At 38.8% G+C, this 27379-nt stretch overlaps 1 protein-coding gene across 17 annotated transcripts in view; it reads right to left on the bottom strand.

The window, feature by feature from the left end:
* Positions 1–27379, bottom strand: part of LOC131679141 (A disintegrin and metalloproteinase with thrombospondin motifs 7-like) — a 194687-nt gene that overhangs the window by 55381 nt on the left and 111927 nt on the right. For 5 of the 17 annotated variants that reach the window (XM_058959737.1, XM_058959747.1, XM_058959743.1 and 2 more), the window contains exon 2: positions 3649–4155. The exons of 1 other annotated variant lie outside the window; for it this stretch is intronic. In XM_058959737.1, coding sequence (XP_058815720.1) covers positions 3649–3696 — 48 coding nt within the window. In that variant the 5' untranslated portion in view covers positions 3697–4155. Of the gene's footprint in view, positions 1–3648; positions 4225–27379 lie in introns of all 17 variants that reach the window. 11 more of the 17 variants (XM_058959738.1, XM_058959741.1, XM_058959736.1 and 8 more) reach the window with 5 other exon arrangements.

Genomic DNA, 27379 nt, shown 5'->3' with positions numbered 1-27379 from the left:
GCCCATCTTGTATAATATCTTCACCTCTGACATCCCACCTCTCCCGGGAGGTGGAGTCTTGTCACAATTCGCTGACGATACTGCCATCTTGTACAAGGGGCGTATTATCAACGCTCTGAAGAACAAACTGCAGCGCGGCCTGGATGCCCTAACCGAATACTTCACAAACTGGAAAATTGTAATCAATGCGGCAAAAACTCAGGTCATCCTGTTTCCACATTCGAGATCACCAAGACTTGTTCCGTCTGACGAATGCAAAATACGGTTTGGTGGCGCTCTCATCCAGTGGTCCGACGAAGTGGTCTAACTAGGCCTTACTTTGGACAGACATCTGACATTCAGGTCTCATGTTAGCAAAATTATCATTAAATGCAACATACTCATCCGGTCTTTGTACCCGATGATATGTAGAACATCAAGACTGAGCCTGAAGAATCAGATGGCTGTCTATAAACAAATCATCTACCCTGTCATCGAATATGCAGTCCCCGTATGGCAGAGTTGCGCGAGAACACACAGGCTGAAGCTCCAGCGCATCCAAAATAAAATCCTTAAAATGATTCTAAGTCTCCCCCCCTGGACAAGGACCGGTGAGGTGCATGAGATGGCCTCTATGGATGTTCTGGACGAAAGCTTTAATAAATACTGTGCACGGTATAGAGATCGATGCGCCAATTCTGAAGAGCAGATCATTAATGAATTAAATGTATTAGGTTACGGTTAGATTTAGATAGGTAGGCCAAGTTTTTAATAATTATAAGTTCCTAGATGTTCTCAAACACAATATGTAAAACATAAACAAACATTAAGAGGAATTGAACCAAACAATCGAAGATGCAAAAATCAAAGATGAAGAGCTGTTAGCTGAAACACTTGACATGTACATTATGTAACTAAACACGGATTAAATAAATAATATTTTATGCAAAAAAAAATGCGCGTACGTCATCGGAGGTAATATGCGTGATCGGCGGGATGATTCTCATCTACATCACCCTGGCGTACACTCCAAAAAATAATGAAATTTAAACGACATGTAAATCAATACGAATGTAAACATACAACGATTGAATCCAAAATTTGATTGAAAGTTACGTTAAAATCAATTGGAGCATTAAACAGCATACAATTTTACACTTTCATTCGTGTAATATTACATGTCATTCATTTTACAACAATATTCGAGTAAAAATACATTGAAGTGTATTGGTTTTCCGTTTAAAGAAACTGTAATTTTCAATCCACGTGTAAAATTATAATAAAATTCGTTGAAGAAAGCACGACAAGTCGTGTGTATTTGCGGTGGAACTTGATTTGACATTTATATTCATGCTCCAAATATGTGCATGAAAATAAACTTAAAATTACAAAATATTTTTATCTGTGTAGAATATCGAAGGCTACAATCGGAGAAACGTCAGAAACGTGAGGAAAATGGTGAAAATCGATTCGATGGCGACTTGGAAGCAGGAATGGGACAATACAGAGAATGGAAAGTGAGTCTACTGGCTTATCCCAAACCTGCCGATGTGGATCAATAGAAAGCACGGAGCAGTGAACAGCTCCTGTCAAGCCACAGCTCCTGCAGGAAGTATCTTTATCGGTTCGGATACGCAGCGCCACCATTTTTCCCGGAGTGTGAGAACGTCGAGGAGACAATGTGGTCTTCGAATGTCCGAGATTCGAAGCAACGCAACGCAACACGTGGAACGCGGTCAACAGAGTGGTGACGCAAATCATGACCGCTTACAGCGGAAATGGCTTGATGAACAGAGAGCAACGGTTTCGGGAGAGCAATCACCGTCGGAAAACTCTCCACCAGAGTACGCTAGATCCACCACCGAGGGATAGTCGAATAGACTGCGACAGTGAACCGGACGCCACTCTCCACCCTAAATCGCCGAACCGACCACGGCACCTTACCAGTTTTTCCGATAGAAATATAGCAAAAACCAAAGAAGAATCGGTATCGGGAGAACTTCTTTCGCCGGATAACTCTCCGTCAGCATAAGTTAGATTCATCGCCGGGGACTGGACTGAGTAGACTGCAACGAGACACCACCAGTCGCTGGTAGTCGGGGCGCCAGCGAACCGGACGTCCTGCTCCACCGGAATCGCCGAACTGACCTCGGCACCTGGCTGGTTGGCTTGGCTTCGGGAGAACTTCTCTCGCCAGGGAACTCTCAGTTGGAGTAAGCCAGGCTCATCGTCGGGGACTAGTCCGAGTAGTTCGCGAACAAGTCGGGAGCTCAACGAGGAAGTGGTGCAACATAGCACAAGGGAGCCGAAAAAAATTAGACAGTCTGAAGTTTGTCGTTCAGATTGTCCTCGTAGGCGAAAAGCACTAATTCTCGATCCACAGCTAGCATTCCTACTGTCATACAGAAATTGCCACGTTGTGTGGATGGTCGAAAACTGGTTATGTTTCGAGAAGGTGTGCTGTAGTCCTACTGAAAAAACTAACTACTAAGTAGTTGAATTGGAGTGTGTGCTGTATACATAAAAAACCTCTCCCCGAAGTAATGCCAAGGAGGTATCAGGTTCCGTGCAAGAGTAGTTGTTTTAGCGGGTCGGGTTGCCCAAACCCGTTTCCTAAGTTGTTGGTTTCTGTACGTTTTCTCTGCTCAGAATGTGTTAAACTTTTGTTCTACTCTCTAAAAAAAACACACAGTATAACTATAATCAAAGTGGTAGATAATAAGACAGACAGCACCACAATTCTCACTTTGCGCAAATGAATTTTCACCCGTATTTCACTGTTATAAAAGCATTAAAACTATTTTAAAGTGCGGTGTAGTAAAAATACGCGCATGTGCAGTAAGTAGAACTTTTGAATAATATAAAATATTTTCATTGAAACTAAATTAGTCATTGAAGGAAGCCATTATAAACACATACCGATTAGCCTATGTTGGACACAAACACAACAAAAAAACTAACCGTTTTAGTAAGCACAAAAAACCACAGACAATTAGCCAACAGTAATGGAAATATTTTCATATTTTATAGACTTCTTGATAAAGATGAAATAAAATCACCATAACTTTCGGATTAAGCAGCAATGCTTCGCTTTTGCTATTTTATTTTGACTGATTCAGTCGATAACATCCTCAGCACAATCAACAACAGTCGTCAAACAACTTAAAGATATATTCAATGGATCGCTGAAATTGTTCCATGTCCGCGGAGTGCGATAAAATTGGGCATCGGCGCGCGGTCAACATGTTTTCGTAAATTAGCTAAAAATATTTCTTGTTTAGTTACCTGGCTCTAGGCCACTTTTTCATTCAACAGCTTATCTTCAATCCGCCATGGAAAATGTTTTCAAAAGACGCGAAACGTGATGCCCATCAATTCATCCGACCCATCCGTTGGCTATCATAACCAGATTACGAATTTCAAGCAAGCGAAGCTTTTACAAAGCTATTATCGCTCAATTAAATTATTCAAATTACTCCTTCAACAACTTTGCCTCTCGTAGAACATTTTTCAACCGCACCGTAGTTCGCTAACTGCTCCACTCCGTCGCGGTGGTAGCTTGTACCTCTAGCTATAGCCCATACATATACATAGTAATAGAATGCTTATGGATTGTGTGTGGTGACTTGCAATCCGTTCAGTTCGGTCCAAGAGATGCACTATACTTACCACAAGTAGCGTAGCTATGATCTGCAGCAATGAATTTTTAACAAACATTTAAAATTTTCCTCTTCGGCACCGGTCGGAATGGGCTGAGACCAGCAGGTGGGCGCCCCGGTCCTGCGACTGTGGGAGGGATTATAAAGTATTCACGAACTTTGTGCCACTTTTCCCTTGGCTTCTTTCTTCGGCATCACTTTTTCACCAACTTCGAGAGAACACTTCCGCCGATTCTTCCGAGTGTGCCGCTTTTGCACTGTATTTTTCTAAGTTGTTGCTTTGCTTTCCTGCTTAATGGATTTAATTATACCCCAAGTTATAATTCAATTTTAACAACCACGCAGTACACAACTTTGGCGCACATTTGCTTGGTTCTGATTTTTTTTTCTGCCTTTTTCCTGCTCTCCGTATTACGGCCGGAAATTGCTGGAGGAGAAATTTTGCTTCACTTATTTTCACATATGCACATATCTTTCTTCACAGCTGACGTGGTGCTTTTGCGAAAAGTTTTCCTTGCTGAAAACGGATACTTGCACTTAACACACTCATTTAATGATTATCGCCATCGAGGTATGTAATGCGGTTCTAAGGGAAGGAAGTAAGCTATCTATTAATTGAAACTTTGCGAAAAAAAAGTTATGCGTTCTGAGTAATAGTAATGCGAGCTGAAGAGACTCCCACGATGTAGTGAGTGGGCCTGTTTGTATATTTATAGTATAGTATAGTATAGTACTTATCAAATGGCACTAGTAGATATCAATCAAATATGGATTTCAAGGCAGATCATCTATTGAAACTAGCTTTTTAAGTAGTAGATAGGAGCTATATTTTAATGCAAACAAAATTATTTATGAAGTTTCAAATAATACATTTCGCTATGTTTTAGTTGCCTGTAATGAAATAAATATCGGTTTTTTGATAGATATCAAGATTCTGAGGGTATATTCAATCTAACTGCCTAAAAAATTAAAGGGTTGTGTACAGGACACGACCACAGTGACATTAAAAATGTAGCTTTTTTTTAAGAGCGTGCAATATAAATACGAATGTACGAATTTTAATCTATCACAACTATCCACTCCCGTTCTAACTTACTCTCCTGCTCCCATATATTACAATTTGATATACACCCGCTCCATTACAACATAATTTATTGAAGGTCATTTAACAGTAACAGAATTTTAAAACCAAGATCAACGCCATGCTCTCTGCTATACTTTTAAACTAATCTATTATTTCAATTAATCAATTATCTCACTAGCTGATTGGCATTGTTTATCTGATCAAACTAGTAAAAAACGGCTGGTCTGTCCATATATTTAAAATGAGTAGCTCCATATTAGGAATTGTGATGAGGAAGCCCACGTTCAACAAAGGAAATACTCAATTCTTCCGCGAAATTGCACTTTCCAATTAAATTTTCAATAATATACTAATGAACTTATGTAAACAATCTTTAGGTTAAGTATTTCTTAATCGATTAATGAAATGAAATTATTTAATAAATTACAGTGTTGTTAAACCGGTTTCAATTTGAAACTAAAACAATGAACTTAGTGCATGTTTTATAGAGGTGTTTCAATGTGGAACTAGAACTGAGCTGAATCCCCAATGGAGCGGTCTGTTTGAAAATTTACATTGGTATACTCCATCGTTCTATTTGTTGGTTAGTTTCAAACACGTTTAGAACGTGTTTTAAGTACACAGAGCAGGACAGATACTCAGACTAATAATAATCCCACTTTTCAAATCATTCTGTGACACTCAGGCCCGTAGCGTGCGTGCATTAGGATGGCGCTAAAATCTTGATCTGCTTTAACAAACAAGTGGAACAAATGGAATGATATAAAATAAATCAGAATAAGTGTGGCCTTTTCAGGAAAACAGTAATTTTTTGTCCAAAAGTCAAACTGATAAAGGAAGCCAATGTAAACACCAAAGGGAAGCAAAACTGAGAATTCGTCAAAGACCACTCCACTGCCCTGTCAGACCTATTCAGATGTCCCCAAGCGGATCGTCAGAGTTGAGCCAAGAGAGCATAATAATTTCTCGTGGAGAATGGTGTATATCTCTTTAGTATTTCTGAAAAAACGAGCTTAAAGTTTCTTTCAAGGAAATGCTTTAGATTATCTCTGGCGCTTTATGTACGCCGGGCAGGGTAATAGATGATGTCGACTCTCTCAACGTCTTCCCAAATGAACACCGTATACAATGTTCGCTCTGGTTCTGTTCTCATATTAAACCCATACTTCGTGTACAAACTCAAACACGCTATTTACCAAAACACAACCGAACCACATGTACGTACACGGTGTGCGTACACATAGGTTCGTGGCACCAGTTTTCTCTTTCTCACTGTCATCATCACTAGCGGTGACTCTTTTTGCCTTGTGCGAATCGTTCTCGTGTACGCACCCGCACTCAGATGTTTGAGCTAGAGTTTGTACATCGTTCGCTTGGGTTTGATGTTCGAGGCGAACCTCTAGATCGAGACGAAGCATGTTTGAGGCACAGTGTATAGAGAACAGTTGCGCAAAGGGTGAAGTAAAAAAAGCCTACCTATTGAGCACAATTGGAATCCAGCTCTGATACTTTTGCTGCAGGCAAAGCTGGATACTAATTTTGCTCGATAGGTAGACTTTTTTTGGCTTCACTATCTGCACACTCTTTGCGTACCTTTATACTAAGGCCCTTGGTTTGAGGTTGAACGCGTGCACGAAATTTTGCACACAGGTACAAACGTGTCGATATTCATAGGAAGTCTGCTCTCCACAATAAGCACAGTCTTGTCGAACAAGACGTAAACAGGCAAAGCAGTTCCACCAAAGGTCACCCGATCCGAGAGTGTAGAAACATATTATTTTGCCAGTCTTCCCATGAACATCGATAAGTTTGCATCTGTGTACAAATTTTCGTGCACGCGTTCAACCTCAAACTTACTTTGCCTTTGTGTACAGGTTCGCCTCGAACACCGATCCCAAGCGAACGATGTGCAAACTTAGGTTTAAACACCGTGTATGTACACCGTGTGCACACAAAACAGAATGATTCAACACTAGTGATGATGAGTGATAGAAAGGGAAAACTAGTGTCAAGAACCTGCGTGCACGAACACCGCGTACGTACATGGGGTTCGGTTGTGCAGACGAACATGTGTACGTGTTTTGGTACGCATTAGCGCGTTCGAGTTTGCACACGAAATGTGGGTTTAGGATGAGCACAGAACTAGAGCGAACATGGTGTTCGATGTTCATTTGGGAAGTCTGTATTTTGACAAGTCCCTTACGGTTGTCATTCAAAATCTTCGCTCAATGGATCAAGAGTTCTTTGAAACAGCCGATCGGGTGCTTCAGTAGATCCACATATGAAAAACTCCAATCGGTAACCACATCGTCAATCTCAAGCGGTAGTTTTCGTAAGATATTTGTCGCCAGTAATGCCAGTTGCTTTCTTTAGATAGGCTACCACAAGTCTTAGAATATCTGAGCGAACTTTGGAAATACTTAGCGGAAGATCTTTGATCCGAAAGCACATCAGATATGGTCCGATGGAGTTTAATGTGATTTTGAACGAGAAGCCGGAGTCTTCGATGAAGAATCTTGTTCGCCATTCGGGAGGATGCTGGTTGTATTCCCCAATAAATCGTCTGCTTAGTTAACCGATCTGAACTTACTGTTTGCCGGAAAAAAACACTCCGTCCGTCGCCTTCAAACATTTAGCGTCAACTGAAGTCAATCTGTCGACAAAATGCTCCATCCGTAGCCTTCAAACACCGCAATGATGATATACATTTCTGAATCGGCTGGTGTATAAGCGATTAAAATTCATCTAGTAATAGCGGAGTTCTTAGCGTGCGGACCTTACATAGTTTCATAGTTACATAGGAGATATTTTAGACTTTCGATATCTAGCCCCATTTAGTGGAGAACGACATTTATAATGTCAAAACCACAATATGGAACGCGCTCACCAGAGAAAGGAAGTCTTTCATATAGCGTTATAACTTTTACACCTGCAGCATAGAAAAATATATTAAAATTTGTAAAAATATTTATTTCATTATTTATTAAAAATGTTTCTATTATTATATTATCAAATAAAAATATTAATATAATACTATTCAACCATAGGGTCTTATGATTAAACTAAATAGTTCGATCATATTTTGGTTGTTTTGGTTGTCGCTTTCAAATGTTTTACAATATCACCTTGATGTCAAAGAGAAAGTAACAGGAAATGTTATAGGCCTTTTGAAAATCTTATTATTGTTGATGGAGAAACGCGAATGACTTCTGAAAATATCGTAAGAAAACAAAAGAATTATGTTGTTAAAACAAAATTTGAAATATCTCGAGAACTACTGCATTTCAGAAATTTTTTGTTATGAGCATTTTGATTTAACATAGCATTCATATTCATATTCAATAAGAAAATTGTATTTTTGGCTGCAAATAGTATGAATTATAAAAATATATCAAAAGTTGTTGTTAGGAAAAAAAACTGTTTTAATCCACCTAACGGTGTAATTGTGCCTTTCTCATTTATCCAATAGCAAGTTATATTGAATATATTTGTGAAAATGTCTATTACATTATTATTACACTTTGCACATATTTACAAGGGCACGAGTGCCACGAACCTGATGAGCAACGTTTTGACGATGACGACCTTGGAACAAAAAATATAATATTTAAGTGGATAAATCAGCATGAATTAAATGTTGCCTTCGTATAACATATTTTGGAATGCAGTGGGAGGGGAAAGGGATTATACCTGTAAAAGAGAATGTGAGAGAGGCCTTGTTGGTAAAAATGGATTTAGTCATCCCCGAATTCGATGTGACTTTAATTCTGGAATATGCCCGGTACCTTATTTCGGTTTAAATTCCTATGTAACCGTAGTAACTCCAGAATCAAAAGTCAGATCTGAATGAAATTCAATAGCAGTCAATGGGTGTATTGTATTTATAATTTGAAATCAAGTTTGTAAAAATCAGTTAAGAATTTGTTGAGAAATAGGTGTGATATTATCATACGAACTTTGATAGTTACCCGAGAGTATCAAGAACCGTCATAGGTGGCCAGTATTTTTTTTGTTTTGATTATAAAGATTTTAACCTTAGGGTCATTCGCCTCCTTGTCGGGTTGGAGTAATCTGTTTAGAGAAACAATACCCTATGTGTAATGTTAAATCCGTTTCAACATGTATTGCATCATTTGGACATCTTCATGTTGCAAGTTTATATAGGAATTTGCTATGTGGCTGCAGTCTTCAGCCCATAATTCCGGAATCGGAAGTAGGATCAACAAAAAAAATACAATAGCACCTTGTGGGAGCGTTAGAACCGTTCATTTCGAGCTAAGTTTGTGCAAATCGGTTCAGCTATCTCTAAGAAAATTGAGCGGCTTTATTTGATAACTTACGAACTTGGAAAGTACCTGGTGGTATCAAGAACCGTCATAGGTGGCCAATGTGGTCAAAGCTGCTTAGAATGATCATTAGTGATCTAGACCCGCAAATCCGAGTTATTTTGCACCCTTTTTGTTATGTATTACTCCATTTGGACATCATGGTGTTACCATTTTATATGGGAATTTGCTGGGTGACCGCACTCTTCAACCCGTAACTCCGGAACCGGAAGTCCGATCGACAAAAAATTCAATAGCAGCTTATGGGAGCGTTATACCTTTCATTTTTCACGGTTCAGCCATCTCTGAGAAAAGTGAGTGAGATTTGAAAACACACACACACATACACGCATGCACACACATACAGACATTTGTCAATTTCGACGAACTGAGTCGAATGGTATATGAGACTCGGCTATCTGGGCCTCGGTTAAAAAATCGGTTTTCAGAGTGATTGCATATCCTTTCTTTATGAGAAAGGCAAACATTTATTGAAAGCTTCTCCATGATCCAAATACACTGAAAAAGTATCTTTTACGTCTTTAAAACGATAAACAGTAGTTTTTTGACATTCTATGATGGGGTCCCGATCAGAAACACATACTAGAAATATTTCTAAGCTATATCACGCATTGTTTCTTGTAATAAATTTCTGTTATTTTAACTACTAACTAGACCTAATTTATAACACAATATGTTACAAGAATTGTTTTCTGTTATAATCTTGTTATTTCATTCTGATCGGGGTAACGCGAATAACTTTTAAAAAAGGGCATAATCGCACGAATTAACTGTTTTTGTTGGAACAAAATTCCAAATATCTGGAAAACTATCGCATTTTGGAAGATTTTTGTTAAATACATTTTGATTTAAAATAAGACTTAGAAGTTTATTCTGTAATAAAATGACAGTTTTGTATGTTAATTAGTAAGAAATTTAAAAACATATATAAAGTTATTGTTAGAAAAACTTTTTCACCGATAAGTTACCAATTACCTTAAAAATATTTCTTTTCTCTTTAGATTTTTGTTCCTATAATATAAAAAATTAGAAAAAAATGGGTTTTTTTGCAATTTAAATTTTTAACACAAATTTTTTTTTGTGAAAAATGACACAACATTTTTTTAGTGTATATTTTTTCGTGCATAAATAATCATTCCCTGAAACTCGGTCTCAGAAATTTTGCTGTATAAAATAAAGTAACCGAACAAAAAAAATTTAAAATTCATGCGCTTAGAAATGTTTACGCCCTTTTGAAAAATTGCTCTTTTATCAAAATATTGCAATTGTCAGAGAAAATAATGGAGACTCATAAACCGAACACAAGTTCAAAGTTTTGTTCGAATCGACGATGGTCATATTTTATGGTCGGCCGGTTTCTCATGGAATCCCTCTATATGCGCTAGAAAATGTTGGGCATGAAAAGGTTAAGTAAACGGTCTAAAGTTTGTATTGGGAAAGTTGAACAAAAAAAATCCGTTTCACGTGGTCCTAAAATTAGTATCTTCTTGTAATAATTCACCCTTTCAGAAAAATTCCACTCAATATATAGGATAAGACACTCTTTAAATGGAATAATTGGCACAATAAGATGGACAAACTGATGCGACTGACCAAAGCGACAATATGGTTCGAGTGAAGTGCTACGCTTAAGTTTCGGTTAAACTTGCCAGTTTCTTTGACTCTCGGAATGAGTGAGGCTCTTTTGTACAGATTTAATACTGCTTTGAATGAAGTGATCAATTAGGGATACATTGTACCTTCTACTACAAATATCGATTGCTCGATACAACATACAATCCCCTCACATATATATTTGTTCAAACCGGGATTTGCCGCATTTAAAAAAGGGAATAATTCGTGTTGTTGACTGACTGGTGTTGGACAGTTGGACGATGCTTAATGGTCCAGCTCCTGTATTTCAATCGTAATTGGATCACACTTCCATCTGGATTTAATTAATCCGGCAGCTGCAGAAAAACATTGAAACGAGTTAATTCCTGGACCTTTACATTTCATTTTGCGAATGGTGACTATTCAGATGTTTGCTCATCATAATTAATAAATTTTACGCCCAATCATACCCCGACCATTATTGAGCATCAGTGAAAATTTCCGCGCCATGCATATGCACAGGAGATGCATTTTAATTATCCATACCATTTGCAATCATAATTTCGTTGTGAGATTTTTTTTGTATTGTGGACAAAGCACTTCACAGATTCGATTCGAAAACATCAATTAAAAGTGATTCGCAAAAAAAAAAATATATTGGCCTTTTCAATTGCGGCAAAACTGCTTGTGGGCCATTCATGTATTAATTAATTCGCCATACTTTCACTGTGCGGTGGAAACTGATAATTGGAAATAAAGGTTCGTTATATTTTCCCCCCGAATTGTAAATGCCATTCCAGACAAGCGCATGTTTGCAGTCCCATGGTATCTGTCGGTTTATAAGTTGATGCAAATATGGTACATAAATATGGTGAGCTCGCGTTACAAGCAGTGATAAGCCGTGCCATGCCGCTGCCACTGTGTGATTGAGTGGCTTCGTACAGTTCGAAATTGGTCGAAGGAAGTGGTTCGGAATTTGTCAACGGAACTTTTGTGCCGGGTTATTCGAAATAACTCCATACCCATGTAGAGGTATGGTCCGATTTTCCAGTGTTTGTTACTGTTCCTGTTAAGTACAAGGGGTATTTAACTAATCACTTCGTGCGTACTAAGAATTATTGCGAATTCCCTAGGTGCGTATTGGACAATGCCCAATCTTATGTTAAGTTAGGGTTGTAAAAAACTTCAACATTTTGATATTATTCCTCATATCTCTTCAAGATCTGTGAACCCTTCACCAGAGATCGTTGAGTTCAGTCTGGTTCCAGCAAGTATCTGGATGTTTACTTCACTTTTTGACAAGCCCTGCAGGCACTGTATTGAGCTGTTCCTAACTTGACCAGATGTGCTCTGAGAGAGCATCGGCCTGTTAATAAGTCAAAGATTACCTTTAGTTCAAGTAGGGTAAAAGGGTATAATACACCCCACCGGGGCAAAATGCCCCTCTTCGATTCCCAGGATTCCTGAATTATCTAAAAAGTAAAAATGACTAATAACAGTATTGTTTCATGAAATCAACGTACTAAGTTAGTTTGGTATTTTTAATATGTTGCAAAACAACAATATACACAAAAGATTCAAAAGAGCTACTTTGATGTAAGCTCCCACTTTTTCCAATAGCATTACAACCAATTAGAAACAGTCGGATTCGATAGAACTATTTCAAGTAGCTTAATATTATAGTCACTATCTTAGTTTTTAGCTTGGCATAAAACTATGTGTGTGTAGAATTATTCATGTATTCACAACAGCTCATCACCGGCCAAAACGCCCCACCCTTTGTTGTGGGGCATACTCACCGATTGCTTTGGGGCATACCGTCCTCTTGTTGTGGGGATATTACACTTTCACCGGGGGCATTTTGCCCTGGGTGAAAGAAAAAACTAGCATTTAGGCATCTTTGAAAAATATTTCATAGTACTTGTATCAGAATGTTTTTAATAAAAAATGAAACAGATACTAATTTCTAACTAATATAACAATAAATTAGAGTAATTAGTGAGAAGATCATAGTGTCGAATGGTGAAATATAGCTATTTTTGCTTAAGGGGGGCGTATTAGACCTGTTTACCCTATACGTACGATTTAAAACGAAGTGGTATTGGGGCGGGCATAGCGTAGTTGATAAATCAATTGCCTTGTATGTTTTCATCTTTTCCTGGAGACTTACACAGAGCAAAACTCCCAATCGATTCGGTTGTCACAATTCAACGAACAAATGCCCAAGAATCAGAGTTACCTGAAAAAAAAACTCAGGGGCAGTTGTCGGTGAAAGTGTGTGTAAACAAGACAGTGCTGTGTGGCTGCACTCTTCAACTCGTAACTCTGAAACCGAATGCCCGATCGTCAAAAAATCAATAAGAGCTTATGGGAGCATTATACCATTCATTTGAAACAAAGTGTTTGTGCAAATCAGTTGAGCCATTAATTAGAAAATTGCTTGACATTATTTGACACAAATATACACGCGCACATACACACAGACATTTTTCGAACTCGACTAACTGAGTCGAATGGTATACGAACCGGTTTTTGGAGTGATTGCAAAACCTTTCTACATATGAGAAAGCCAAATAGGGATGATGTTTAGCGTGAAGGGAGTATTGCAGAAAGTTTGATTGATTTCATTCTTGGTTCGAATCTGCGAATAAGGGATCGGTTTCACAAATTTAAATTCTGGGATTGGTTCTCCAATATAAGAATTCTTGTCTACGGTTGGATGTTTCTAATTATGTATTTTAGAGCTAGGGTCGGGTACAGATTTTCCAATTCTAGTTCGAAACAAAGTTAGACCTTATCATCTCTAATGCACAACGTAAAAGAATAAGCAGCTGATTATTTGCTTGTTATTTGCCACGCTTCAAAGCTGAGCAAAAATTTAAATCCCTTATCTCATTTCTCAGAATTTAGAACAGCGATAACATATATTATGTTCCATAGAAACCCCCCCAAGACTGTACCGTGTGCCCGATGTGATAAATAAAGGTAACATGCAAGATTCGCGAACCAGCTATAAATGCAAATGACTCGCCAAAAACAATGCGAGCTGAATTTTTAACACAATCTCAAGAGAATATATTTGCAATAAATTAAACTATATCGTCCAAATGGTCGTGGGAAATTATACACTTGAATGGAGCCCAGCGAACCAACAGGTAGTAAGGATCCGCATTCAAACATATCTAGCACTGCACGATCAGTATTTATTTGCCATATTTTGCACACTGATTGGAAGAAACGTTTGCTAATAGCCAGTAGACTCGTGCAGTTCCTGGCATATTGGCCATTTCAACGTGGTAGGTTTATGGTGTTGCTTCAACCAACCATAACCGAAACATTTAAACACCAGGTTAGAGAGTAAATATTGGGCCACCATTTATCACCGAGTGTTGATAGCTCATTTAACCTCGTCGGTTTCGGCCACTTTCGCACAATGGCAGTAAACATGTTAATGAATCCGGTTGTTTGCATTCCAATGTTGTTTGGATGCAGTCTTGTTGGCAGATGTCATCTGTTTCAAGAATTTAGTATACAAATGTTTGCCACAAGTGTTGTGTTTGAAGATAGTCTGTTCCGTGGTTGCTTTGGTCTGATGGTATGACGAAGGTAGCAGTAGGCAGTACTGTCTTTACGCATGGGCACACTGGGCGAGGGGCACCGGGATTTTGGGGTCCCCACACTAGGGCATTGCAAAAATTTTTTTTTTGAATTCTCAAAGCCCCCCCCCCCCCATCTCATATAGTGACAAATGTCAAAGTAAACTCAGATGCCAAATTTCACATCATTTGGACAATTTTAGACCCCCGCCCACTTCGCTTGAAATTTTTTGAAATTGGTACTATGGGAAAATATGGAGGAAAAATACATTAAATGCTATAACTTTTGAAGTAGCGATCAGAAAATTACAATTTAGACCTCTTTTGAAAGGAAATAATCTTAGTATTTGAATGAAGATATACTTGTTTCTAGAAAAATACAGGAAAGTGGGGTACTGGGTCATTTTGGCCCCAAAATCCCCTATTTTTAATGATTTTTCTGCTCCGTGATGCAAATCATACATATTTTGTAGTTTTTCTAATGTGAAAAAATCTCAGAAATCAAACAGAATCCTTTTGACCTTAGTCCGAATACGAGAAGTTGGGGTTATAGGGCTTTTTGTCAGTCATATTAAATTTTATCATTTTCTCATGCATATATCTCTATTATTCTTCACTCAATTTTCATAAACTATATCTTGTTGAACGTGGAAAATCCTTAAGATTATAACAAAAATAGATTCGTTACCGGTAAAATTCAGGAACATCAAATTATCTGACATATAGTGTCGATTTCACATTTTTATCATAAAATCGCAAATATTAACTCCATTTAACAACAAAATTCTTATTTAATTTACTACTTTTAGTGTAAAATATGCTTAGGGATCACATGAGAAAAGTTTCATTCCTGGAAAAATAGGGGAAGTTGAGGTATTAGGACAAATAATGAAAAAATGAGATTTGTAGAGTAAATATCAAAAAGTTTGATGTTTCTGAATTTTATCTTTAACGTTTTTGTTTTTGTTTTATTCCTCAGAATTTTACACGTTCAATAAGTTACATTTTATGAAAATTGATTGAAGAATAATATGCATGAGAAAATGATAAAATTTAATATGACTGACAAAAAGCCCTATAACCCCAACTTCTCATATTCGGACTAAGGTCAAAAGGGTTCTGTTCGATTTCTGAGATTTTTTCACATTAGAAAAACTACAAAATATGTATGATTTGCATCACGGAGCAGAAAAATCATTAAAAATAGGGGATTTTGGGGCCAAAATGACCCAGTACCCCAATTTCCCGTATTTTTCTAGAAACAAGTATATCTTCATTCAAATACTAAGATTATTTCCTTTCAAAAGAGGTATAAATTGTAATTTTCTGATTGCTACTTCAAAAGTTATAGCATTTAATGTATTTTTCCTCCATATTTTCCCATAGTACCAATTTCAAAAAAATTCAAGCGAAGTGGGCGGGGGTCTAAAATTGTCCAAATGATGTGAAATTTGGCATCTGAGCTTACTTTGACATTTGTCACAATATGAGAGGGGGGGGGGGGCCTTTGAGAATTCAAAAAAAAAATTTTTTGCGATGCCCTACCCCACACTTAGGGTAGGCATAAAATCATTTAAGCTGTTTGCATTGGTGACACCATAAAAATTACAAAAATTAAATTACCATTCTTGGATAATGAGGAATTCACATTTAAGGGGGCATAGGAGTTTTCTCTTCTTAAAAAATCGGTTACTTTCTTTTTACATATATTGAAATATTAACATTTCAGGAATGAATTTTTTAGACCGCCCCAACTAGGCCTCCCTCCTGAAGTTGAAAAAAAAATTGGTTTGAGCCTTTGGGAAGACTAATTTTTTTTTTCTATAAACCATGTCTTCGAAGTCGGTACCATAAAAATTTTAAAATATTCTTAAGCAATCAATTCACTTTTACTTAGGTTATTAATTTATCTTGTCTTTGACTCGTCTTTTTTGAAAAATTTTAATTGTAAGTATTTTTTACAAAATTAAAGACAATTTTTGAAGCAAACCAAATTTTTTTTTGTTTAATTGTCCTGCATTTTGTTCATAATTAGATTTTTTGAAAAAGGATGTGTCAAAGGCGAGATGATTTAATATGCTTTAAAACCGATTAGATTTTTTCATTTCCGATGAATGAACAGGCTCCAATCCGTGGTACTATATTTATTTTAAGACCCATAAATCTCCTCCAGTGAAGGAGTTTTCTAATGCAACTAAAAATTATTATTCAAGTCTAAAGTGTGTTTTGAAATAAGCATAAAATCTTAAACTGTTTTGCCGAAATAAAATTTTAGCAAAATATGTAGAACAGAGTAGCTGTAGGGAATGGGAGATATTTGGGAGAAAATGTCCCCAAAACCCAACTTCATGTAATTTTTGAGAAACAAATACCTTTCCATTGAAGTGCTAAATTTCTATAAATTGTAATTTTCCGAGTGCTACAAAACGAGTAAAGGCGCTTTAACCTAGGCTCATTTGCCAGGGCAAGGTGTAAATACCTTTGTCCCATCCCAAAGGACCAAAGGAGTGACATTAACCTTCTTAGCCAAGTCACTCCCAACGATTTATCATATCCAGGTATGGGAACAATACATTCGAAATTCATTCATCTGTATTCATCTTCTGATACATCTCATGCTACCAACCGTTGTTTTTGTCTCACGAAGTAAACGCCAGGAAGTATACACTGAGCTTGTCGCAAAGCTCATTAGCGATAGCAGCTGTGCGGCACTCAATTGACTCACGTTCGTTCTAAGTCGGAGAGCCTCTCATTCTCTCAATATTTTCTAAGAATGATGTTTGGATGTGAGTGAATCAGATTGGAATATTATTGTTTTGGTTTGCGAGCCACTCGATGAGTCTAATCTTGATTCAATCATCATATCCAATCATTGAATCGTTCAATCGGTTCTCTATGCTTTGTAGAGGTAATATATGGGTAGAAGTGCAAAGGTAAAATAGCTCAAGATGCAGGATTTTTAATTTTTACATACGCAAGCTTATCGTTTAACGGCTAGCGTGACCTACAAGTTACTGACTTTATTTCTTCTGTATCATGTTGAAGTACTTTTTACTATTTCAGTAGGGGAACCGGGGGCAAGTCCGACACCCTAAGCGCAATCATTTTTCTAAAATACCACGAAGCTCCAAAAATTGTATATTCTGTGCATAATCCTTGTTTAGATGGTTCTTAACAAGATATAATTTTTTCAGTGTTTCAAAAAATTGGATTCATTAAAAACTATTGGTTGCCAAAAGGAGAAAAATAACATTTTAAAAACGCTGCGGGTAAGACCGACACCCCGATGTGGCAAGAGCGACACCCTTATTAGCTTTCTTTTTGTCCAATTTTTTCATTAAAAATGTGTTGTGTATGTGTGATAAAGTGTAATTATGTGTATATGAGTATGTGTGATGCAAATGCATGCTTTCTGGAATATCATCGCGTAGCAAGAGGAAAAGCATACGAATGTGTGGTGTGAATAAATAATGGTCAACACTTGGTTTTCCCCATTAATCTTTTCTAGCTTTATTACCGCTTGTGAAGCCATTCTAAGAAGTAAGATCCGTTCTGCAAGAAGAATATATCCCCTGTTATTAAGATTCATTCACTTAGAAGTAACATACCCTTTTGTATTGAGCTATCCGGTTCGTGTTATGATTTTTCGGAACTCTGTTGATCAAAAATCCGGCAGAATAGATTAGAATGTGCGGCAAAATACTGGTAATTTTCAAAGCTTTTGTGCTGTTAAAACCTTAAAATGTTTCAACTAAAAATAACATCCAAGTGCGCATCAACTTTGCTTTCGCATATTTTGTTTATTTTGTGACGTTGGATGAATCTATATGGCATATATGTGTCTCGAAATACTCAAAATAATCATACTAATGATATCCTGTTATTATTGTATGATTTAAAATTTGATATCTGGGAAAAGCTATGGGGTGTCGGGCTTACCCACGGTGTCGGACTTGCCCCCGATTCCCCTATTCATTAATCTGTCTATCTTTTGTGCAGTTAAAATATTATCGTTACAGTTGAAAACTGGAAAATCCTATCAGCGACAATTTTTTTCTCTTTTGTTCAATGCTAATTCACGACGCCGGGAGTGTTCCATTGCTAAAAACAAAAGAAAATACGATTGTGTCTGGTTAGATTGTCCAGTTTTCAACTACAACCACAATATTAAACAATGGCTTTGGATATCATGACGCACATGACATTCAAGGTTATAAAGTTTAAAAATAGTGTACGAGGTGTTATAACGACCAAAGGGTAAATTTGAAGAAAAAAAATGCATCAAAACATCTAAAATGATCCCAACGGAACATACCTGTAAATACTATTAAATCCTAGTCAAACCAGCCACAATCAGTTTTAAATGAAGCAATGAACCGCGATCGGTTGTTTTATTTGATTCGAAATTCTGACAGAAACCTCAAGCCAGCTTAAATTCTGAATGTGCTGTACTGGAATGAAACCAGCTTCTTCGGTAACTACCGATCGACCCAACCCCATATAGTTTAAAAACTCTTTAATCGCGTATAAACACCCTTAATTGCTAAATTGGACAATATCTTTTGACAAACTGAGTTTTATTGGATTCTGAGATGATTATGACTTTCATTGGTTTAGTTTTCGATAAAAATACACTAAAAAATCAGTTTGGACAAGGAAAAGTTTGTTTCAAATAACTTTTTTTTCTTGAAAGTGCCCAACTCATGACTAATTTTGCGAAAATAATTCCTACAACATTTTTTGTAGGATTTATCATTTTTAGACAATAGCCATTTGAAAAAAATTGGTTAAAAAAGTTTGACCCTATCAAAAGCTTGTCTAGATCATTTTTGGAAAAACAAAGTATGCAAAGTGGCTTTTTGTGACAAATTTCTCATGTACAGAAAGTTTCATTAAAATCTGAGAGGGTGCTGCCAACATTTTTTCGAGTTGGCGCGAAATTCGTCATATTATAAATTGATATGTCATAAAAGATGGATGAACTGACCTGACCATTAAAACGTTTCTGTTGGAAAAGCCTATGCACTCCGTAACACAAAATTACTTTTAGAAAAATACTAAAGCAAGGTGGTCTAATTCTTAAGGCTGCACTACATTCATTTGCTTTCACACATAAATAACGAGCATAATCCATAACAATAAATCAAGGAGTTAACATGATTTTGTGAAAAAAATTTTTTGGCGTGCAGTAGCCCCCTTGTGGGGGTGACTTTACGCCAATTTTAGCTCTTTAGATTTTACGTTCAATCTTGATTTTCCAAAAATTCTTTTCAATGACTTTGGAGGTACTTGGACCATATGTAAAACATCGAACAGTTTCAAATTTGAAGTTGCGTGATCGTAGTTCTTGAGTGTAATGTACAAAACGTTCTATTTTTGGCGTAAAGTAATCACCGATGACGGTATTTCAAAACCCACTCGTCAAACTCGTTCCAAAAACAAAGAAAATTACAAAAATATTGATATCCGTCATTATCCCGACGAACTAGTTATGAAAAAAAGTTCAACAAACGTATTTTTGGAGTCAATACGTTTTTATATACAACGTATCCAACACTTAAATTTATTTAGCGCAGCTCTGTCTACAAATCAATATAATCTTAACAATAGCAAAACAAACTTTAATTTCGAGGATTCGTTATCGAGCACTCAGTCGAGATAGAAGTCTTTTGTCATCGGTCCGTACACTCTATAGCGACAAATAGTGTTAATCCGCGTTCAAGGTTATTTGCACACTCTACGCCTAGTTGAGGTTTCAGTATTTTTCCCTTCTTTTGTGTTTCTGTTTCTGAGTACCGTTAGCCGGTCAGTGAAGTGAAGCAGTGTTCTTCTAGTAAGCCGTCTGGATACCGTTACCTACACAAGCTAAGTATTAGTTTTCGTTTCCCCTTCTTGGTTGCCTTAATAACGTGCACTGGGCAATAGGCCCGTTCAAAAATGACTTCCCCTGACGGCGGTTCATCTCAAGGTGAGATGGACGTCGAAATAAAATCGGCTCCCCGGCTCAAGGTATATCCGAGCTCGGCCACCGGGCCATTTGTGATCTTCTTTCGGACCAAAGAAAAAAAGTGTTTGAATCTGTTGCAGATTTCTCGAGTTCTGACGGATCGGTATTCGGCCGAGACAGAAATATCGAAAATTCGCCCTGATAAGCTTCGGGTGGTGGTTAACAGTTCAGCTCAGGCAAACGATATTGCTGGCTACGAGCACTTTACGAAGGAGTACAGGGTGTATATTCCAGCTACCAGGGTTGAAGTCAGTGGGGTCGTTTCCGATTCGAGTCTGAATTGCGAGGACCTGCTAAAATATGGGACTGGCTGTTTCAAAGACCCCATGCTTCAGCCAGTGAAGATACTGGAATGCAAACGTTTGCATTCAGCATCAGTCGCAGCTGACGGAAAGAAAATATACGTCAACTCAGACTCTTATCGGGTGACCTTCGCCGGCTCTGCCCTGCCCAATTACCTCCTCTTTGACAAGGTTCGTCTACCTGTTCGCCTCTTTGTGCCGCGGGTCATGAACTGTACTAATTGCAAACAATTGGGACACACAGCCTCCCATTGTAGCAATAAAGCCCGCTGTGGGAAATGCGGTGGGAATCATACGGATGATTCCTGTGGTAGAGATGTCGAAAAGTGTCTCTACTGTGGGGGAAACCCACATGATCTCCCTTCATGTCCCGCGTACAAACAGCGCGAGGAAAATCTTAAGCGTTCCCTTCAGGGAAGCTCTAAGCGATCTTTTGCAGAAATGCTTAAGATAGCTACGCCACCTGTCTCTACGAACATCTATACCAACTTGTCTACTGACGAAGGCGACTGTGATGAACCCCAGGAGGGAACATCTTCTGTTGTGCTTAGAAGCAATAGAAAAAGGAGGAACATTTCCTCTCCCAAGCTTCGTCGTAAAGGCCAGAAGGTGTCTCTTCATGAGCCCCCTAAAATAACTACTGCGATGCATTTGCCCTATGCGAGACATGGCTCACTTCAGAAATAACCCTACACTTCCACGATTTTAATATTATTCGCTTGGATCGAGAAGACTCTTACGGAGGAGTACTTTTGGGGATCAAAAAGTGCTATTCTTTCAATCGAATCGACCTCCCCTCGACACCAGGCATTGAAGTTGTCGCTTGCCAAACCAGAATTAAAGGCAAAGACCTTTGCATTGCTTCCATCTACATCCCCCCTAGAGCCTCAGTTAGCCACCGACGGCTTTGCGATATTGCGGAACTCCTCTCCGCACCGAGGCTAGTTTTAGGTGACTTTAACTCCCACGGCACGGCATGGGGTTGCCTTCATGACGATAATCGATCTACCCTACTCCATGAGCTTTGCGACAACTTCAATATGACTATTTTGAATACGGGTGAAATGACACGGATTCCTGCCCCTCCAGCGCTACCGAGCGCCTTAGATCTGTCCCTGTGCTCGACATCGCTGCGGTTAGATTGCATGTGGAAGGTAGTCTCTGATCCCCACGGCAGCGACCATCTGCCAATCGTAATTAATATTGCTAACGGTTCAGGGCCACCGAATACAATCAATGTTTCGTATGACCTCACACAAAATATTGATTGGAAGAGCTACGCGTCCGCGATATCCGAAAAAGTAGAATCGACACAAGAGCTTCCTCCGGAGGAAGAGTACGGGTTCCTGGCTGGCTTGATTCTCGATACCGCGATTCAAGCTCAGACTAAACGCGTACCAGACGCGAACTCACGCGAGCGTCCTCCCAATCCATGGTGGGACAAAGAGTGCTCAGACGTGTACGCGGAGAAGGCCGCTGCGTATAAGACCTTCCGGGACGACGGGCTGCCAGCTAGCTACCGACAGTACGCGATGGCGGAAACGCGCATGAAGAGTTTGATAAAAGCCAAATGGACTAACGAGGGAAACATCGATGAGCACTCTTTGGAGTACGGCCCGGCGCTTACGAAACCGAAACAGTACTAATGAGAGCGTGGAATATTCAAACCGTTGGATATTCGATTTTGCCAAGAAGGTTTGTCCGGATTCCGCCCCGGCACAGAAGATCAACCGCGCCGCGTCCCCTCACAATAACGCGAACGAAACACCGTTTTCGATGGTGGAGTTCTCACTTGCTCTCTTATCATGTAACAATAAAGCCCCAGGGCCAGACAGAATCAAATTTAACTTGTTAAAGAATTTGCCAGACTCTGCCAAGAGACGCTTGTTGAATTTATTTAACAAGTTTCTTGAGGATAATATTGTCCCTCATGACTGGAGGCAAGTGAAGGTCATCGCCATTCAAAAACCAGGAAAACCAGCCTCCGACCACAACTCGTATCGACCGATTGCGATGCTGTCCTGTATCCGAAAGTTGTTCGAGAAAATGATCTTGTTTCGCCTCGATGATTGGGTTGAAGCAAATGGCTTACTGTCAGATACACAATTTGGTTTCCGCAAAGGCAAAGGGACGAACGATTGTCTTGCGTTGCTCTCAACAGAAATTCAAATGGCTTATGCTAGCAAAGAGCAGATGGCATCAGTTTTCCTAGATATAAAGGGTGCTTTTGATTCAGTTTCTATCAAAATTCTTTCTGAGAAGCTGCACCAGCATGCTCTTTCACCGACTCTAAACAACTTTTTGCTAAACTTGCTGTCTGAAAAACATATGCATTTTTCGCATGGTGATTTATCGACATCACGAATTAGCTGCATGGGTCTTCCCCAGGGCTCATGTCTAAGCCCCCTTCTCTATAACTTTTACGTGAATGACATTGACAAATGTCTTGTCAATTCCTGCACGCTAAGGCAGCTTGCAGATGACGGTGTGGTCTCTATTACAGGTCCCAAAGCTGTCGATCTGCAAGGACCATTGCAAGATACCTTGGACAATTTGTCTACTTGGGCCCTCCAGCTAGGTATCGAGTTCTCCACGGAGAAAACTGAGCTAGTCGTATTTTCAAGGAAGCGTGAACCAGCGCAACTACAGCTTCAATTAATGGGTCAAACTATTGCTCAGGTTTCAACTTTCAAATATCTCGGGGTCTGGTTCGACTCTAAAGGAACCTGGGGATGTCACATTAGGTATCTGAAAAAGAAGTGCCAGCAAAGGATCAACTTTCTCCGTACAATAACCGGAACATGGTGGGGTGCCCACCCAGGAGACCTGATCAGGCTGTACCAAACAACAATATTGTCGGTGATGGAGTACGGGAGTTTCTGTTTCCGCTCCGCTGCGAACATACATTTCATCAAACTAGAGCGAATCCAATATTGTTGTTTGCGTATTGCTTTGGGTTGCATGCACTCGACACATACGATGAGTTTAGAAGTGCTGGCGGGCGTTATTCCGCTGAAAAATCGATTTTGGGAACTCTCATATCGATTGCTCATCCGATGCGATATCTTGAACCCGTTAGTAATTGCAAATTTCGAAAGGCTTGTCGAGCTCAATTCTCAAACCCGATTTATGTCCTTGTACTTCGATTACATGGCACAAAATATCAATCCTTCTTCATACTATCCCAACCGTGTCAATCTCTTTCATGCTTCTGATTCAACTGTATTCTTCGACACATCCATGAAAGACGAGATTCGTGGAATCCCGGATCACATACGTCCGCAAGTGATCTCAAGCATCTTTCATAGTAAATTTCGAGAAGTCGACTGCAACCAGATGTTTTACACCGACGGGTCAAGCCTCGACGGCTCCACTGGCTTCGGTATATTCAATCAAAACCTCACCGCCTCATTCAAACTCAATGATCCTGCTTCAGTTTACGTCGCAGAACTTGCTGCTATTCAGTATACCCTTGGGATCATTGATACTTTGCCCACCGATCATTACTTTATTGTCTCGGATAGCCTCAGCTCAATCGAGGCTCTCCGTTCAATGAAACCTAGAAAGCACATTCCTTATTTTCTGGGGAAAATCTGGGAGCGCCTGCGTGCTTTGTCTGTAAGATCGTACAAGATTACCTTAGTTTGGGTTCCCTCGCATTGCTCCATTCCAGGTAATGAAGAAGCGGACTCTTTAGCTAAGGCGGGCGCTTTACAAGGTGACATATATGAAAGACCAATTAGCTTCAGCGAATTTTTCAGTATTACTCATCAGAGAACCCTCGAAAGTTGGCAAACTTCATGGAGCAATGGTGAACTGGGAAGGAGGCTACATTCGATAATCCCTAAGGTATTGACGAAACCTTGGTTCAGGGGGATGGATGTGGGTCGGGATTTCATTCGCGTGATGTCTCGGCTCATGTCCAATCACTACACGCTAGACGCACATCTCCGGCGTATTGGGCTCGTGGATAGCGGTATCTGCGCTTGTGGTAACGGTTATCACGAAATCGAACATGTTGTCTGGGCATGCGCCGAGTACTGTTCTGCCAGATCTCAACTATTCGATTCCCTTCGGGCCCGAGGAAGATCACCCAATGTCCCGGTTCGAGATGTACTAGCAAGCCGCGATATTCTCTACATGTCCCTTATATACACGTTCCTCAAAACCATCAATATCCAAATTTAAATGCCCCTATCTTTTCTCTTATCATTCCCAGAAGTGCCCTCTTCCGCCTACCGTACCCCAACGATGGTTTGATACGACTCCAAGACGAGACAAAACATCTGTCGAATGAACCAACAACACGATATCTACAGTACAACCTCACACGCGCAGCGCGGTGTGTTTCCGATCCGTATCTGAGCCGTACTACGAAATCGTCTGGAGGAACCCCTGCCGGCTCGAGGAAAACCGCCCGGTGTCCCAATACTTGATACATCCGTTCGAATCTGTAACCCTGGCCGTTGATTCCTGATGACGGAAACTGAAAGTTTATATCCCCCCCCCGTTCAGCCTTGTCCACCCTCTCTCCCATGTCTCTGATACACAGATGTATGACTTCACCCCCTTCTCCCCTTGAATATCTTCCCAAAACTTATGTGCCCCCTATCTTCTAGTGTTAGTTGATCAATCCGTTCGAATCTGTAATCCTGGCCGTTAATTCCTGATGCCGGAAACTGAAAGTTTATATCTCACCCCCCCTTCAGCCTTGTCCGCTCTCCCTCCCATGTCTCTGATACACAGATGTATGACTTCACCCCCTCCTCCCCTTTTATATATTCCCAAAACCTATGTGCTTAGTTTTAGTTGATCAATATTTAATCTCGTTAAGAAATGCCCAACAGTACCACTACTTTAAAATAGCCCTAATTAATTCCCCTTCATCTTGAACCACTCTTTCTAGTTATTTCTAGTTAATAAGCTTGTAAAATATTCCGCTTAGTTAATAATTAATTTCTCCTACAATCTCCCTTCTAAAAATCATAAAGTGAATTACTATACAAAGAACACACAAAATGACCCGTCCCCCAAATCTTACGAATATTATATTATACCCTCTTTTATATGTATAAGTTAGCTGTAAAGTTTTTTTTTTAGTTTCATTATATAAAACAAAATAATATTGAAATGTGTAACCCCCTAGTTTTAAGAAATTCAAAATGTAAAACAATGAAAAAATGGCACCTTTAAGCTAACGCATACGTGCCTTATCAAATAAACAAATTGGAAAAAAAACTTTAATTTCGTTTTTACTCTTAATTTACTATAATAAACAGCTGTACGATTGCTACTACGAAGGGTGAGGAAATTACGCTCCGTAGCGGTATAATGAATTTGTTTATATAAACATCGCGTTAGCCTTTTAAAAGAATTAATTTTAAATTTAACAATTTCTATCGCTTTCCGAATGCGACGATACTATCTCAAATCATTCCCAAAAGCGACGTCGAGTCCTTGCCTATGAAGCAATGATTATTATAGAAGTCATATGTCACAGACACAGTATTCAAACTGTGCTATATTTTCATGTAATTTCCCGGCTTATAATCATCAAAAGGCTTCCGAGCCGAACAAGAAGTTTAAAGGAAAAAACGAATTCCTACAGCTCTGCGTAAACGATATATACAGCGCCTCATACTTATTATTGGAATTACATACAAGGAACCCTCTGAATGAGTCAACAAATGCATTCGTTGAGTGAGCGAATTTTGATTCATCCAGAATTGAAGTCCTGCCTGTTTGCTGACGTTCGGTTCGTTTCAAGTATTTTTTTAACCACTCACTTACATAGTGCGTTCGCTGACCGTTCGGAGTGCACAAACATGGTGATGGAGAGAGAATTCATTGCATTCTCTCATGGTTCGTTGCTCCATGCTCACTATGATGATTGTGTCCGGCTGAACCAAGGATGAATCAGATCAGATGCAATCAAACGAATGAGTGAATTTTACCATGCCTGATCATATCCCCTTAAAACTGAAACGGTCGGTACGGTTGTCCTAGTTTCTTCCTTCTTCAAGATTCAAAAGGATTCGTTAGTTAGATTATTCATTAAATGAATAATTTAATTGCCTATAATTTTGAAACATCTTTAAATACAAACTCTGCACAGTAGGCCTGGCCGTTTTAATATTTCCGACATATTACACAAAATATGCTTCAAATATTAACTTTGACAAGAAAAACACTAACGAATAACTGCAGCGTTTTCCAGGATGCTTTCCAATACTGGCTGTGTATGGGTTAGAATAGAATAGAAAATCTACAGCAATCTAAATATTTGAATCTACAACATTTGAAATAATTTTGTCGTCCTATTATCGAAAAGTTTCTCAGTTTTCTGCGGACTAGTTGAAACACATCATATTGAATGAATACACCATTACCATGAATTGGTTTGCCAAACCAGGGGAGCTGTGTGCCCGTAAAATCGCAATTTCCATCCCGATCCAATTAGTTTGAATTTCATTCAAAATCATACACCAAACATCACTAATTAAATTCTTCTCTGCGGTTGGTGGAAATATATTTTTTCATCGATTTCGTCTTCTCCATTCTAGTGGAAACGCACAGTGCTACCGTGGGAGGGTTTGATCGGTTTTGAGGTTAGCTTTGTCAAACGATGGATTGGTTCGGACATTTAAACAGCGCACTATAGTTCCAAAGCCATATTCAGCAAGACAAAACTGTTTGCACCCAAATCGTTAGTTTTAGATAATTATGTAGTGTCTTCGTCAAACTTTCTGAGTATTTTTGCCGATTTTTTTATATTAGTTAAGTTAGGGTGCTTCTAGTGGTTCGGGTATTCAA

Source organism: Topomyia yanbarensis, chromosome 2, assembly GCF_030247195.1.
Source record: "Topomyia yanbarensis strain Yona2022 chromosome 2, ASM3024719v1, whole genome shotgun sequence".
Taxonomy (NCBI): domain Eukaryota; kingdom Metazoa; phylum Arthropoda; class Insecta; order Diptera; family Culicidae; genus Topomyia; species Topomyia yanbarensis.
The sequence above is the reverse complement of the archived record's forward strand: the minus strand, read 5'-3'. Positions and strand labels throughout refer to the sequence as shown.